This window comes from Aedes aegypti, chromosome 2 (genome assembly GCF_002204515.2).
Source record: "Aedes aegypti strain LVP_AGWG chromosome 2, AaegL5.0 Primary Assembly, whole genome shotgun sequence".
Taxonomy (NCBI): Eukaryota; Metazoa; Arthropoda; class Insecta; order Diptera; family Culicidae; genus Aedes; species Aedes aegypti.
In genome coordinates, this window is record NC_035108.1 from 313,683,092 (window position 1) to 313,700,976 (window position 17,885).

Genomic DNA, 17,885 nt, shown 5'->3' on the forward strand with positions numbered 1-17,885 from the left:
AAGTTTTCTTCGAAAAAATATCAAAGTTACCGTAAATTCGGGTGATATTGATCAGTAGGGTGAAATTGATCATCGTGTCACTCGATTTTATTTCTTCCTAATGGAGCACAAATATCAATTTAACCTGCAGTGAATGAACGTTGTTTGTCGTAACTATTGTTGAATTGTGTGTTGTTAAGTGTTTTGCGTTAAAAAATGTTTATTTCTATGAAAATAATGTAAAATTCCAATATCATGGGCGGTGCAATATTAACAAACACCCATAAACTTCCAGTTCGAAACAAGGATTTGAACATGGTATAAACCTGAAAGTTTGTGAGAATGCTTGATATACAGTCACCCCACAGTTATGGATCAACTAAGGGTCATTTTTCAGAACAACATATGATTAAAAATCATGGTGACGCTGTACAAAACAAAATTACCTCACTGACACTGCAGAATATAGTTGTTTTTGAGAATACACCTCAAAATTCGCGGTTCTTTACGAAAAAGTGTCCATTTTGACAGAAATTTCAAACGATGTCCACCCCACAGATGTGAATCAGTGGGAGAGGAGGATCCCTATTATGGATCAAATCGACTCATATTATGGATCAGAGCACTATAAAAGCAATTTATCTGCGAGGGAAACGAATGGTGTGTTAGTGAAAGCATAAGTTTTGGCGTTTGTTTCGGAATCGTCTTATCTTTGATTCATAACTGTGGTATAGTGGTCAATGCCCCACAGTTATGAATCAACGCTTCGGGGAATACGGTTGACAATTTATTTCCTACGGTCGGAAAAAATATGCTTAAGCATATTGTAATTTATTGCAATGCTGTACAGATTTATGGTTCACAAAGGTAAAATGTGTTCTCCATAATTGCAACTATATTTGATGAGATATTACTGTTTCAATCCAACTCTGATCCATATCTGTGTGCTATCCATAACTGTGGGGTGACTGTATATCCCCAAACCAGATTTCATAACCAAACCTCGTATCAATTGGGTCATTCGGTGGAAATAATTGAATTTCTGTTAGATATCGAGATATTCCTTAGGAAATTGCATACATTTAGGCGTTTTTCGCGTAATTCTTGAAATTTAACTATTCATTATTTCGATAATTATTGTATTGTTAAGAATTTAGCAAGCATATTCGGATTCAGGGACCTCAAATTTATTATATAGAGTTGGTTTGAAAACTAACAATAATCGCATTGACAAGTGATCAATTTCACCCCGAAATGAGATTTTCAGATTTTTTATTTCACCCGAAATTACGGTACCGTAAAACGGGGTAACTTTGATAATGCGGGTAACTTTGATAGTGCGAGACCCACGACATACTTAACGAAATAACAAGGTTTTTGTTAATCTGTTAAGCGAAACGAATACAAAAGTAAAGAGTATTAGAATGATACTTCATGTCAAAGCTGTTTTCGATGGAATCAAGTACATTTGAGTATTTATATGCAAATATTAAAAGTTTATAAGATTTTAGCATTTTTTAAACGCTTACAAACAATCTGTCATATGATCACTAATTGATGAAGTCATAATGAGTTTGTCGCTTATCCTTGACAGCCTAGTTATATTAGAACATAAATTTGGCCTCAAATCTCTTAGCGAAACCCATTTTTACAAATAGGGACCATTTTTGTAAATTAAGTCAGAAATTTCCATATAGCGTTAAACGCCTAGAGGTATGCAACGCCCTACAAATGTTCCGTAATTGATTCAATTTTGTTCGATTTATACTCCATTATCAAAGTTACCCCAAAACAAAAAACCGACTTTCGATTGTATGAAAAATTATATATCCAATAAGAATAAATCTTTTGGCAACCTATCAACTGCAATCGATAGTGAGGATACCAGTACTTGTTTTAAAAATATAAATTATAACTCTTTGAATCAGCATGTCTAAATATTCAAGTTTTCTTCGAAAAAACTATCAAAGTTACCCCGTTTTACGGTACCCCGTTTTACGGTACCTACCGTTATTTCGGGTGAATCATTTCATGGTTGTTCTTGTCTAATTTCAATGCCAAACAACTGTTGAAAATGCCAAACAACTGAATGCAGGAAAACAAATACGACGGTCAGCTCATGTGCCCAAATTTTCTAACAAATGTATTTTTAGTGCTAAAAATCATCCCTTAAATAAAAAATCGGGGAATCCCATTTCGGGGTGGAGTTGATCACTTGTCAATGCGATTATTGTTATTTTTTGAAACGACTCTACATAATGAATATGAGCTCCCTGAATCTGAATATGCTTGCAAAATTCTAAATAATGCAATATTTAAAGAAATAATGAGTAGTTAATTTCAAGAATTGCAATGAAAAAGCCTAAATGTAGGCAATTTCCTACGAAAATCTCTGATATCTAACAGAAATTTTATTATTTCAACCGTATGAACTAATTGGAACGAGTTTAGAAGATAAAATCTGGCTCGGGGATATATTTTAAGAATCCTTACAAACTTTACTTACTTTGAATAACGCCGTTGTCGTCGTCGCTACCTACATGTAAATGCATGCTAGAGCGATCAGGGTATCAACTTGTCAAACAAAGAGCTAAAACTAATCAGCAACAACTTTGTTGATGTTTTGATTTGGTAAGAAATTGTCGATCGAATCGAAATACGCACACAGAGAAGACTGCAAGAATGCTACCACCGCCCGACCCGAGGGACAGGAACCTAGGTAAAACTTTGTTGGCCATTTATCTCCATTGAAAACTAATCATCCAAAATTATAATTGATAAATTAATAAATTAATTAATCAATTAATAGTAACAGATTAAATGTCTCTGGTTGTAACTCTTTTACGTCGAATGCATTGTTGTGACCCTGAAAAAGGCCGTTTTGTTTGAAATTGTGCTGCAATTCAATTTAAGCACGTTCTCCACGGATACAACGAGTCAGCTGGATGTCCTTCGGCATGATGCTGACACGCGTGGCGTAGATCGCGCATAGGATGGTATCCTCAAACAAACCGATTAGTTAGGCCACTCGCTTCCTGCCAAACTATGACGGCCGAGCTCTGGAATCGCAGATTTGCCTCTACATATCCCCGGATACCACGACGAAGCAGAAGAAGTTCTTCATGGTGCGAAATTTCTTCGAGTATCAAAAGGAGATATGCCAATCATCGTGACTGGCAACTTTAACATCGATTTGAGCAAAAAGGAGAACATAGAGTTCGCGGACATCTTGGAGAAGTACCTTAACCTCAAACTGGCTTCGGAACCCACTAAAGCAACCAATCTTAGTGAATCATGCGTGGACCTAACGTACAACCGGAATATTTGTTTGGGGAGCAAGAGTTATCGCTGAAGTGTTAATAACACAATGTCCATAATAAGTCAGAATTGACATGCAAAAATAGTATGGAAATTTATTGGATTTTTGTCAGTAGAAATCTTTCATAAGTTCCTGACGGTTTCAAGCCAGGAAATAGAAGATGCTAAAGTTATTCAACGTCAACTTGGCGGTTGTGTCTCGGAAACAACTTCTTACTTTTTTCAACAGTGTTGTACAAAATACAACAGCATGACGACTGAAGTGTCAACGATTTAAATCAAGTGAACAAATATTCAATGATTAACATTTATTGTAACAAAAATAATCGTAATAACCCTTGTCATAGAATGTAGACAAAGAAAACGGGTGAATCAAAACTTTTAGCCTCGACTTGACTTTTAATATATTTTACATTTCCATATAACAGTGTTCTTTTTCTTTCTTTTTCAGGTCGTATTACTGTGATTGCTATGCCGGATTCAGTGGAATCGATTGTGGCTATGGGCCACTCTGTAAGGATTCGCACATCTGCGAAAATGGAGGCACTTGCAAGTAAGTTAATTTTGAAAGATAAATTCACACAATTCCGCTCATAAACCAGGTGATTTATCGGAAATAAGTTGGAAATGGTGGTAGATCTCTAAACTGAATGAATCTTTTGTTTCAGGTTTTCTGGAATTCTGGAAGTTTCACATTTGGGTTTATTCTACGAGTGGCGTGAGGTGAGAATTGTCGGTCTCGTATAGCGAGGGGACAATTATCGACTCGAATGAAGTGACTCGCCATGTAAATCAAATGGAGAGTCACTTCACTCGAGTTGAGAATTATCACCTCGCTATACGATACCGATAATTATCACCTCACGCCAGTCGTAGAATAAACCCAATATTCTGAATGCACTGGTTTGCAATAATTCGGTATTTTTAAACCCATTCATCTTAACGTGAAAGCTTGCTGCATTTTAACTAAGGCTAGCGAGGTTGCATTTGCGCTGGAAAGAATTGCCCTATGGGCGGTAAAAGTTGCACTGAACATACATTCAGAGGTCACTCTGAAAAGCTAAGGAGCAATCTTATTGCATTATTCTTATAAATGTTCTACAAGACTAGAAAAAAGTTACACGAGATTGTCATAATTTACTCATAATCGTGAAAACCAAATTAACGCAAAATTTGTGCTGAACTTCCACTTCACTTTTTGGATCTCTTGCCGGATCTATTCCTACCTCTATCTCTACCTGCAACCATGTACTTCGTTTTGGTAGAATTAATGCCCAGGTCTATCCTCGCTGTGTCCCTCTTCAGAGGCACGGAGGCCTCCTTCACAGACCAGCGATTGCTTCCAATAAGGTCCACAAGTCCAAGGTAATGATAGTGCCGATTCTCTGTACGCCAAATCTCCTAATAGCAACCTTGAGTGCGGTGTTGAACAGAAAATTGCGTCTCCTTGCTTCAATCCGTCTAACGTTACAAACGAGGTTGACAGCCCATAGGCAATCCGAACACTTGATATTGAATCGTCAAGCGTTGCATGTCTAATTAGTTTTAGCCGAAAAACCATGTTCGAAATTATCTGGCACAGCTCATTTTTATCACTGAATCGTACGCTGCCTTGAAGTCAATAAACTTACTTGTAGATTAGACATATGAGGCCACCCGATCAACCGGTAGGCATTTCTTCCTCCTCTCAAATCTTCAGAAGTACTCGGTACCAATCGACCGGCATCTCATCCTTCCCAGTAGTCTTACAGTTCTTCAGCTCGCTGACAGCCTTTTTTTAACCTTTCCTTTGATCGGTGGGTCTACAGCTTGACCGTCTTGATCAACATTCACCCTGTTTCACGCTACATTTCCATTTTCAACAACAGCTGAAAGTGCTCCTTTCACCTGACAGCCGCCTCCGTTTTATCGGTCAACGAATATCTTTCTCGATCATCAGTATTGTACCGCGCGCCATTGACCGTTGCTTAAAATCTCCGCAAATCATACCGATTCATGATAACTTGAGCATCAGCTACCACACTTCCTTCGTCCTGCCCTTTTTTATGCAGTGGATTCGCTTTTCTGCAGCTCTCGCCCTGTACCGCTCTCTGTTCTGTCGGGTATGGCCACAAGCATGCGGATTTTATCTAAATTCTTCATGTTTGTCACTCTCTGACACTCTCCATCGAACCAGTCGTTTCGGCTCCGTCGTGAATCAGTACCAATCATATCCCGCGCCATTGTGGTTTGAGTTTCATCGATAGGGTCCCATAGGCTGTTCACATCTCCACATCTGCTCGTCTAGCTGCTGGCGGTAATTTGCAGCTACCCAATCCATCGACAAGCGTTGGGTATTGAGGCACATCGTTCTGTGGTTTCTGGCACTCGTCGATATTAGGGCGCGAAAGCTCCTAACATCTATGACATCTGAGAAATGTCGACCTTCAACCAGCACGTGGTCTATTTGGGAGCAGGCATCGCCATTCGGGTGTTGCCAGGTGTGTTTGCTAATATTCTTGGTACTGCTGATTGACATTCTTTTGGCAGCAGCAAAGGTTACAAGGCGCAGATCATTATGATTGGTAACGGAATGGAGGAAGCTTTCCATTCCAATTACTGGTCGGAATAAGTCTTCGAGCTGTGCGTTTGCATCGCCGATGACTATCTTGACATCTTGTTGTGGGCACTATTCGTTGGCCTTATCTAGGCTCTCATAGAACTCATCTTTCATGTAATCGGGCTTATCGTACGTTGGGGTAGATATGCTGATTATGCTGTAGTTGAAGAATCTGCCCTTCATTGTCAACACACAGATTCGGTCGCTCACCGGTTTTCACATAATAACTATGAAACCAACTCCACGTTATTCTCTGTCGCCGTCGCTGTAGCAGATGAAGTGTTTGCCACCCAGAATCAAGTGCTGTATACGCACGATTTCATTCAAAGTTCTCACGTTCCAAGATCCGACTTTACAATCGTTGTCCTTTATTCGTTGCCGGGTCTGTTGCCGTAAAATCAAGCCGTTTGCTCTACTTTTGCCTTTCTTGGTTGGTAAAAAGTCTTCGATAGGCCACCTAACAAGGGTTGCGCTACCTACATCGTGCTAGAGGGACTGTCCGCAAGTTCTCTACATGATGGGCGGTCATCATGTAGAGTTCTTGTGTTCTACTTTATGGATCCGTAAACAGTTGAGTAGAAAATGGAGGAATAAAAATAAAATAAAAATTCAGAAAAAAGACATGCACAATAAGGATAAAAGTGGCGAAAAACAGGCAATTTTATTGAAGTTCTGCGACCCGGATCGTTTTTTTTCGGATTCTACGCCCGTGTACCAGAACGGGCTAAATTCTGTATGCTGACTTATGTTGCCTATGCTGTGGGCATGATAATTCCTTGAGAAAGGCACAATAAAAGTGTCCGAAACGTCGGATGAACACATAAAATCCGTTTTTGAGCATAACAGATTGAAGACCATAATCTAGAACATAATTATCACAGTGAATTAAAGAAAGGTGAACTCGATTGAGATAAATTGATGACCGACTTATGATTTCATTTAATTTCTTGTACTGAGACCTTTACATCACTGCATGCAGAATTTAGTTACCATTTAAAGTGAACCTTTCTATGGAATTTCAGTATTGAGAGTTGCTGAAAATATTTCGATTTGGAGCACAAGGCGTATCATTTGGTCCTTTGGGGCATCGTCAATCACATGACAACCGCCCAGAATTCTGTCACTGCCCTTTACTTCTTTAAAATGAATTCAGATCCATTTTTAACATTTTTTTTTCTTTTCTCCCTCTTTCTTCTCATATTTCCAGACACATCGGCGACAACGCCGTTACCTGTATTTGCCCAGCCGGCTTCAAGGGTAGCAAATGCGAGATCAGCGAATACGATGAAATCACAGGTAATTGCGTCATTTATCTAGCATAGTCCTCATCATTATTATCATCATCAGACGGAGAATCCAGACTGAGCAGAAAATCCTTTTCTTGATTCGTGCATCGGTTCTATCCCATCATGTCATCACTAGGTACAGTTGGTCCTCGACGTAGGACGTTCTTTATCTAAGCGGTTTCCATGTATGATGATAACTTTTTTATTTTTTATTTCTTTATTAGTATCATTCCAAACATTACATTATTTTCGTATATCTGGGTGTTCTGTGTTATTAGACAACACTATCACAATTTGGTAAAACAAATTTAAGATTTTATTAACATTTTGTTAACAACATATTACATTTCATTTGCCGTAGCAGTTCAGATTTTTTACAGGTGAGTTGATTTCACCTGCTGATAATAACTTTGTAGAGTACTATCCCATAGCATATGAAATAAAAGACTTTTAGTCAAAATGTGAGTTAGCTCTCATTTTGGTGAAGGCAAACACATTGAAGTTGTCATACGGCACCGTATTGAAACCAATAAACAAAGATCCAAAATTTTAAACGTTCCTCATCTACGTAGTAGTGTCACGGTACTATATACCTGAGGCGAAGACGGTCTTCTTTTTCTGTGATTGCTGAGTTTTTTTCTTATTCCACTTTGTGTTTATACCAATTATGCGCATGCTGTTCAAATCCACACATGAATCTCTCAGCAAAAAATGATTGAGTTTGCATCACATCGAATCATAAATAGCCGTTTGTGTGATATTTTATGCCAGCAAACGTAGCAGACATTAGAAATAATTGATCTTCTGCTAAGATTTATCAGCAACTTTGCAAAAAACTGCTCCGCCTACTGAGGTTTTTGATAGCAGTTTACTTTGAACACAATACTTTTCACGTTTTCAGCCATAAAAACGTTGGGCTGCATTTGACGTTTCGTGAGAGGGGAATCTGGGCTGCATATGACGTTGAAATTTTTCCTCTTCGCGAGTCTCTCTCAGCTATATACCATCCCAAACGGAAGGATAACTGTATAACTCATCATTTTCGTTGAACCTTATTACCATGAAGCGATTCAGTGGAGTGTAATTTATAATTCCGAATCTCGATCATCGTTGCTTCACTAGTAACGGCGTGTTCAATATTGGATGACAAGCACGGAGCGTGCTTGTCAGGCAGTTCGTTAATGTCACATCTTATTAATTAGCAATTACTCAGGTAAGCATTTATGCTAGTGCATATTTTATGAATGTTAATTGGTTGTAAAGAGTACAACTTTTAATGCAGCGTTATCTAGATGTGAAAGTAAAATCTAGGGCATGTTCATTAAAAATGCATGTTATTCATCATCTCTAAATATATTTAAATACAGTTTCAAAATATATTCATCGCTCTCAAACGCATAGACATCACAATAACTCAGCTCCCTTTTTGAAAATGGTTTCAACAGTGAAATGAGCATGAGCATGAGCATAGATGACTGTACAATTCGTAGTTGCTACTTCGTGATTGATCGGAACAATCGAAGTTGCACAGAGATTTAATGAACGGGGATGCTTGGGATTAGCTTATCATTCTCAATGTGCACAAATCGAGAGCTCAAATTTTAAAAGTCAATAACGGCGCCGGCCACGTCCTTACTGTCATCGGGGAAGGGAAGGAATGTTAGTTAGACAACCGTTGTTACTAGAGACCGAGTATACCTCTGCCTCTCCACAGTTGTCATGGGGTTCCGGCTTCCACCCCATGCAAAAAAAATAAACCAAATGCTGTATTCTCGCATTGGTCCGTTATTTGGAGTCTAAAAATGTCTATAACCTATCGTTCAATATTGGTTTCGTTGTCAATGTTGTAAAAACGTTACTAGGGAACACTTATTTCCGTTTGAAAAACATTTTCAGACCTGAACTTCCGGTTTGAAAACCCCCCTATCAAGAAAACTAACTCATCTAATTGATTATAATGAAAACCGCATTCCATTAAACCTATTTGTTTCTGACCACCAGCCGATTGAAAAAAAGGTCTGTCCCAGGGCTTTGCGGGTTAAACTATGCAGATTAACAAAATATTAATCGTGTACTACTTGATTGAAATTGAAAACACCTTTTTAATTGATCGATTCAATTGAAGACAAAATATTCATTAAACAAATTAGTTACAATTCCTAAATACAATAATACAAATACAATAAATACAAAATTAATGAATTATTCAGTCATTATTTGTCATTTGTAAGCATTTAAAATATTAGCAAGTTTTTTTTTTTAATCATGGGTCATGGGTAAACCACATCAACAACAAATTGTGATTTTCAGTTATTAAATTCTGATTGCCAAAACAAGCGCTTTTCTAGTAATGTCAGCCATCGTTATCCTCTAAAATGTTCTTGGAAAATAATGTGCAGCGATATCGTTACACGGAACAACAACGATATACCTACCTTCGATGTGCCTTGTCTTCGTGTTCCGTCTTCAAACGGATTACTTCCTATGCTCCATATCAAGGGATCACTGTCAAATAATACGCAGATGGAGCCAGAGCCATCGACCGTTCACGGCTATCTGTTGAGGAATCATTAGCTAAATTAAACAACACAATTTTCAGTTATGGAGAATTGAGAACAGTAGGGACAGCAACTTGGGATGTTCTCACTTGCTTCAAATTTTCATGCGTCTGAAATCAGTTGCTGTTTCAGACACTCCGAATTGAATCCAAACTGTGGAAATAACAACAAACAAAATCAAAGTGCAACGTTCTCGAATAACTCGAACATGAAACGATGAAAATTGAACTCCATCCTTATATATGGGAGTTTTGAAAAGAAATCATAAAGCAGTATGAAACAGAACGATTTTACACCGAACTGAGCTCTTCATTTAACCACACATGATTTACGAGAGCCATGAGGCACTAGCTTTCAAACACTACATGTTTGGATTTAGGTTCAATGATCCATTATTCGTCATAAAGTTTCTAGCTCAGTTCAAAACAAACTGTTTAAGGTTATCAATTTCCCCGGAAAAAATATATATCCATGCAAGATGAAAACTTATGTAAAGTGTTTTTTTTTTATCTTCAATGACTAATTGAACCTTTATATCAAGGTTATAATCATTTTTGTTCACCATTCTCATACATGTATCATGTCAACACGACAGAGTCAATGTTGGAATGAACCGGCCTCTCCACAGGTAGTGGATGATATACTCGTTCATCGGTTGATCGAAATGACTGTTCTTTGAACTATATTCAATTTCCAGCAGTTTCGAGAAAGTCTATTGCAAAATTTCAAGAAATTTTATCCAATACAAGGGAGGCACTTAGTCTGTTCTATGAATGAGAGTGGCTGGGACAGTTACTGGAATCTATTGTAAGCAAGCTCATACTTAAATGGATTCTGTTCCAGAATGTGTAATAAAACAGAACGCACAGGTAGGTTGAACTACATAGAAAAGACATAGGCACAAATATCCATTTACATTCAGATTTCCTTTTTGGGCGTTTCCACCCACTTTACTTCTACCGTTATGTCTCAGCTGTTGTCCAATAATTTTTCATGAAACCAGGTAAGTAATGCACCGTTTGATTTATATTACGGGCCTCTCTGGAGTATAACTCACCGAAAAGCATATACAGCGTTGTCAAGCTTTGAATGGTGGGTTGAGATTTGGATGCCGCAACATTTCATGGTCCTTATGCTGCATTCTTCTCCACTTTGGCCTCATATTCCGGACAAATTAATTGAAATTCCAGACAGCTCATAAAAATCATAATTGGAAAGTCAAATCATCACTTGAAATCACCAAACCACAAGAGAGACTCTAAAACAGTTGAGCAACTTATATTTTCATAGAAATTTATGGAAAATACTTAGTAAATGAAAGGGGGAACTTTTCAATGGCAAATATTGAAACATTTCGTGTTAAATGTTCCCATACGAATTTGAAGCTATCCGGAATTTGAACCTCAACCGTATTACATAATATGAACAATAAAACATTGCAAAAAAATGCCACAAACACAGAATAAGTTTCATCTCATTAAAACTAATGAGGAAGTGTGTTCGGAGGAAAGTAGGTGGCAGCGTCTTAAATTCTAAGTTATAGGAGACCTGACTATATATAGTAAGAATTTACAAGTCCCTATCCCTACCTCCTTGTGGTACTGACCGCGGAAGTTCTATCAGAAGCTCAACACATCCCGCAAAGGCTGCGTGCCACGAGCTGAGATGTGCCGGGATAAAAATGGGAGCATCTTGACGGACGGACGCGAGGTGATCGAAAGGTGGAGGCAGCACTACGATGAACACCTGAATGGCGCAGAGAACACAGGCACAGAAGGTCAGGACAGCGAAGGCGATGGCTACGTCAGCACAGCGGACAGTGGAAACCATCCAGCTCCCACGGTGGGGGAAGCTAAGTATGCCATTCAACAGCTCAAGAACAACAAGGCCGCTGGCAAGGATGGTATCGGAGCTGAACTCATCAAGATGGGCCCGAACAGCTTAGCTGCTTGTCTGCATCGGCTGATAGTCAGAATCTTGGAAACGGAACAGCTACCGGAGAAGTGGAAGCAAGGCGTTATATGCCCTTTCTACAAAAAGGGTGACAAACTGAAGTGTGAAAATTATCGTGCAATCAACGTCTACAAAGTGCTATCCCAGATTCTCTTCCGTCGTCTATCACCTTTAGCAAACGAGTGCGTGGAAAGTTATCAAGCAGGTTTCATCGACGGTAGCTCGACATCAGACCAGATCTTTTCCGCGCGGCAAATCCTCCAGAAATGCCGTGAGTACCAGGTCCCTATGCAATGGTGAATGCATCGAAAACAAAGTACATGCTGGTTGGCTAAACTGAATGCGACAGGACCCGCCTAGGAAGCCGTGTCACGATAGACGGGAATACCTTCGAGGTGGTGGACGAGTTCGTCTACCTCGGATCCTTGTTGACGACTGACAACAATGTTAGTCGGGAAATACGAAGGCGCATCATCAGTGGAAGTCTTGCCTACTATGAAGAAGAAAATGTGGTCAAGAAAGATTCACCCCGCACCAAATATACCATGTACAAAACGCGTGAGACGTGGACTATGCTCGAGAAAGACTTGGAAACTCTTGGGGTTTTCGAACGCCTAGTGCTGAGGACGATTTTCGGCGGCGTGCAGGAGAACGGCGTGTGGCGGCGAAGGATGAACCAACTCTACTGCGAACCCAGTAAGCTAAAGCTGGAGGGGCATGTTGCAAGAATGCCGGACAACAGCCCTGTAAAGATGGTGTTCGCTACGAATCCGGTCGGAACAAGAAGGCGTGAGGCGCAGCGAGCTAGGTCGATTGACCAGTGTACGTAGCCTGGAGAGCGTGGGTCGCAGTCGAGGATGGAGAGAAGCGGCCATGAACCGAGTGTATTGGCGAAATATTGTTGGCGAGGTTTTATCAAAATAATTGATATAAAACTAACTTAATAAATAATAAATGCTTGCGCCACCTCTGAAACTTTTAGGTTTCTCTTTTTGTGTCTTTTCAATTCAGTAGAGCATACGAATTTTCGGTTTCGAGAACTTTTGATAAAAAATGCCTCACCCTACTGGCGAGATATGACAATTGGCTACTTGGGTACTAAGGTTACCGTACAACATTCATTCCTGGCAACACTGTTTAGCGGGTCTTCAAGAAACTAATATATTTTGGCCTAAATTAAGATACGTATTTTTGAGTCTATGGGGCTCTGCACAAAAATCTTTCTCTCTCTTTCACCCCTTCACAAAATGTGTAAACAACAAGGCCAGTAAACGTCATAATCCCATGCAAATTCAAAACAGTGCAGAGCCCCATAGGGTGTCCCAGAAAGTATGGACACGACTTTGATAACAAGAATCACAATATTTTTTCATACAACTACATATTTTTATATTATTATTTTTTCCTTGAGCATTTTATATGTTGCCTGTGAAAATTTTGTTTGATCAAATTACATTTGACATAGAATCTCTTGATTTTAAGAAATCAATTCTTATCTAGCCAGCACACACCAATCTTTTGTGATTTGTTGGAACTTAACTGGTAATTAATGTTTTTGTCTTAATCCTTAGGTGTGGTGAGTTCTAGTGCATTGTATCTAAGATGTTTCTAAATGATTTTTGTTTAAAATTTTATTTGGATTTGCCAGGAAACATTTGATTAAATGGTGAAATTCTCAAAAATCATTAGTTTTTCTCTTCACATAAGAAAACTTCACGAAATCATAGCTTTTCAGGAATTTTCAAAATAAATAAAAATTATTAATTTCAAGTTCACTAATGTCAAACATATATACTTTACGATAGGCAACACAAATTTTAGATTTTTACATGCTTTAACAGATTTACAAGGACGTTGTTTTAACCATTTTAAATATCGATCAAAGCTGAAATCGGATTTTTGGTTTCCATTCAACTTTTATATACCTAAATTTATAATTTCCAATAAAATAAGTGGTAGTCTCTTTATTTATCGCATCGGCAATAATTAATATGCTCTTAAGATATTTATTCTACGCATCTTGTGACCAAGAATAAATTTCGTACAGCAAAGTCGCTCAGACATAACGCGATTTGTGCAAAGCTGATAAGAAGAGCTTCCGAGAATGTAACACAATCAACAAACTGGTAATGAAAAAATCGCTCAAAATTCGAAATCTGCTCTTTATAGGTGAAATAATATAATGTCTGAAAATAAGATTTTTATCTGCGCTGGTCTCGAAATGGCAAAATGATAAAATCGTGCCCATACTTTCTGGGTCACCCCATACGTTTCAGATGAAAACCAACGTGATTTTATAACACAATACACGTCTAGCTGGGCAATCATTGTTTATACTGTGTAGGAACTTCGAATTCAAAATACGTAGCATTATATCTTTCGACCTATATACAATATGGCTTCGAAGACGCTAGTATTTATCAGGTTCAGGAAACTTAAATTTAAAAGATTCTGTCTAATTACGTCGAATTTCATTGTGGCTTTGACTCTCTGTAAAAAAAGTAAGAGGTTGTTTCCCAGATGCAACCGCCAAGTTGACGTTGGATAACATTAGCTTCTTCTACTGGTTCTAGGTTCCCCTTACTCGGGTCGGGTGGCGGTAGCATTTTTGCAGTCTTCTCTGTGTGCGTATCTCGATTCGATCGACAATTTCTTACCAAATCAAAACATCAACAAGGCTGTTGCTGAATAGTTTTAGCTCTTTGTTTGACAAGTTGATATTCTGATCGCTCTAGCATGCATTTACATGTAGATAGCGATGACAACAACGGCATTATTCTAAGTAAGTAAAGTTTGTAAGGATGCTTAAAATATATCCCCGAGCCCAATTTCATCTTCTTAACTCGTACCAATTAGTTCATACGGTTGAAATAATTAAATTTATGTTAGATATCAGGGATTTCCTTAGAAAATTGCCTACATTTAGGCGTTTTCAAAAATGAAATTAACTATTCATTATTTCTTTAAAAATTGCATTATTTAGAATTTAGCAAGCATATTCGGATTCAGGGAGCACATATTTATTATGTAGAGTCGTTTTAAAAAATAACAATAATCGCATTGACAAGTGACATTATTTAAGGGAAGATTTTTAGCACTAAAACACATTTGTTAGAAAATTTTGGCACATGAGCCAGGAGGCTGACCGTCGTACTTGCATTCAGTTGTTTAGCATTTCCAACATTATTGAAACAGACAAGAGAAATTATGAAAAATGATCAATTTCGAATTACGGTACATGTAATCTTCAAAACGTCAAAACCTTATAAAAGCAAGAAAAATGTGCTTTTCTATTGAAAATAAGACATGCCTCAATATTTACCAATTTTTCAATAGTTTAGTCATGGAAATCAATTTTCATTATTCGAGTAGATTCGTAGAAAGATTCCCAATCGATTGGTGCAAGAATCTTGAAAATCTATGCGGGTTTTAGTAAGTTATTAAGAGTTAAAATCTAACCACTTTTCGTGACGCGAGCGATTTTTCGGTTTTCGAAATTGTACCCCAGTATGTTGCCATAAGACGTTATCCAACGTCAAAAAATTCTCGGTGATATTGTGATTTTCACGAATGATTAGACTTTCATGACGTAATTGAGAAGCTGCCAATAATGTACTCATAGTACATTTTCAAACACCATTTACCTTTCGTCCTTGATTTCAGTCGCTACCAGCTGATTTCGACACGACAACACAACCAGCTGGTTCATGAGAACAATGACGATGACTGTAAACATCGGAGGACCAGCTGGTTTTGTTGTGTAAACAAGACCAGCTGGTGAGTCGAGAACAAAGAGAAAATGGTAAACACTGAGCCGGCCGGAGAAAACTGTCATGAACATCAGGATAATTGCATGGGCGGCGGTGATCGAAAAGGGGCAGCGAAATCTGAAAAAGACGAAATTCAGATCACTAAAGTGGTGAAAAAAATCGCAATACGACTGTGATGTTTATGTTCTAGGTTATGGCATTCAGTCTGTTATGCTGAAAAACTGATTTTACATCGAAGCGTAGCATAGACTGACTGTAAATGACAATGGTAATCATAAGCATGAAACGATCTCATCATTTGGTAAACCACCATTGACTGAACTGAATACCTTTTCGCACGTGAACAACGTGAACCGGAAACGATTGATGTTGGTTCCGTCGTTCACCCCACTGGAGCTTATAACCGAATCAAAAGACCTCACTCTTCTCCATAACAGACTGAAAACCAAAACCTCGAACATCAAAATAACGTTAGATGATTTTATTCGGGTTAAACGAAAGGCCATATTGGTGACACCAACTCTCAAAAACCTGAAGAGCACTTTGCATCAGATTGAACAGGGTGCTTATGGACATAGCAGCTATCAAAGCTAGCTAGCTGTCGGCAAATCTTTAACAGAAAACCACTAATGTGGAGTTGCCTCAGGGAGTATATGCTTCGAGATTCCACAAAAGTAAAGTGGTGATGGGGAGTGTTATCAATTGGGGGCATCTGCAAGCTCACAATTTCCGAATCTCAGTTTCAAGCTATTCCATGAAAAGGTAGTGGTTTTTATACACTCAGGAATCCAATTGCAAGTGTAATAATGGATTTTTAGACCCTATTAGTAATTGATTTTTTATTGTAGTCTCAAATAATTAATTGCACAGAGTAACCAAGACTATGTACACAAAAAGAATTTTGTGTATGCTAAGCACATGATTAGTAAATCCAAAACATAACTATGGGGCCTTTCTTAGCTGAGTGGTTAGAGTCCACGGCTACAAAGCAAAGCCATGCTGAAGGAATCGAACCCACTCCCGGTCGGTCCAGGATCTTTTTGTAATGGAAATTTCCCTGACCTCCCTGGGCATAGAGTATCATCGTATGCGATTGCGATATACATACGATATACTTATGCGAAAATGGGAACTTTGGCATAGAAAGCTTTCGGTTAATAACTGTGGAAGTGCTCGTAGGAACACTAAGCTGAGAAGCAGGCTTTGTCCCAGTGAGGACGTACTGCCAATAAGAAGAATAACTATGTGCCAAACCAAATCTTCCTTGAAAAACCCCTTAAAACCACATGGTCAGCGTTATCCTGAATGCCCTGCAGCCCACGCGAAATATGTAAAGAAAACAATTTATTGCCCATTAAAATAATTCCATTACGGTGGACCCCGTCACGTAAGCGGATATGTTTCTACCGGTTGACGGTAATTCCCAGGGAAATCCATGATAACAAATTATCGTCATAACTTGATTTACGGCGGTAATTAATCTGTGCTGCCATTTTTATTTCGCAACGGCCGCCATCCTTCGTTCAACTTTCAATCGACCGAAGAGCGAGCGAGACCAGGGAGAGAACAAGAGTCCATATTTTATCTGTGGCGATTTGCCTCCCGGTATCATTACCTTCGAAACCACCACCGAGATTGCCACCGCCAACGCCAATAAACGAACGAACCGTGCAATCAAAGAACATCATCGTCTCGCAACTCGACGGAAGAAAAGCCATCAATACGCAGCTATTGGCGTGTGATGTCGATGTGGTTGGAAGGTACAGCTAGGTGAGTAGGGGAAAGTGGTGCAAAATGCACTCATGGGATTTACTTTAATTTATGTTTGATTGCGCTACGTCCTTCAAGACATGACCTGTGCCACAATGTTACGCCAACAAACTCGGTCCATGGCTGCTTGCCTCCAGTTTCTCGATCGTTCCACACTTCCAAGATTCTGCTCCACTTGGTCAAATCACCTGGCTCGTTGCGGCCACTTTGTCTTGTATCGGCAGGATTTGAAAAGAATACCATTTTTGCGGGATTGTTGTCGGGCATTCTCACAACGTTTCCCGTTAATCGTACCATTCCAGCTTTGGCGACTTTTTGGATACCGGGTTCATCGTAGAGTTGCGCAAGCTCATGGTTCATTATTTTCCTTCATATGCCGTTTTCACATATTCCGCCAAGTCGTTCAATAACTCCTAGAGCCTGCAGGTCCTTTTCGAGCATTGTCCGCGTCTCATGCCCGTAGCGGACTACTCGTTTTATCAGCATCTTGTACATCGTACACTTAATACGGAGGTGAAGTTTACCAGACCGCAAGGTCTTGTGGAGTCCGTAGTAAGCACAACTTCCGGCAATGACACGTCTTCGAATTCCTCTGCTGCTTCGTTGCTGGTACGTTCTTCCGACAATGTCCGATAACTTGCCCATAATTTCC

At 38.9% G+C, this 17,885-nt stretch overlaps 1 protein-coding gene across 1 annotated transcript in view; it reads left to right on the top strand.

The window, feature by feature from the left end:
* Positions 1 to 17,885, top strand: part of LOC5563749 — a 636,451-nt gene that overhangs the window by 81,843 nt on the left and 536,723 nt on the right. The window contains exons 2-3 of the mRNA XM_021845713.1: positions 3,749 to 3,850; positions 7,104 to 7,192. Coding sequence (XP_021701405.1) covers positions 3,749 to 3,850; positions 7,104 to 7,192 — 191 coding nt within the window. The remainder of the gene's footprint in view (positions 1 to 3,748; positions 3,851 to 7,103; positions 7,193 to 17,885) is intronic.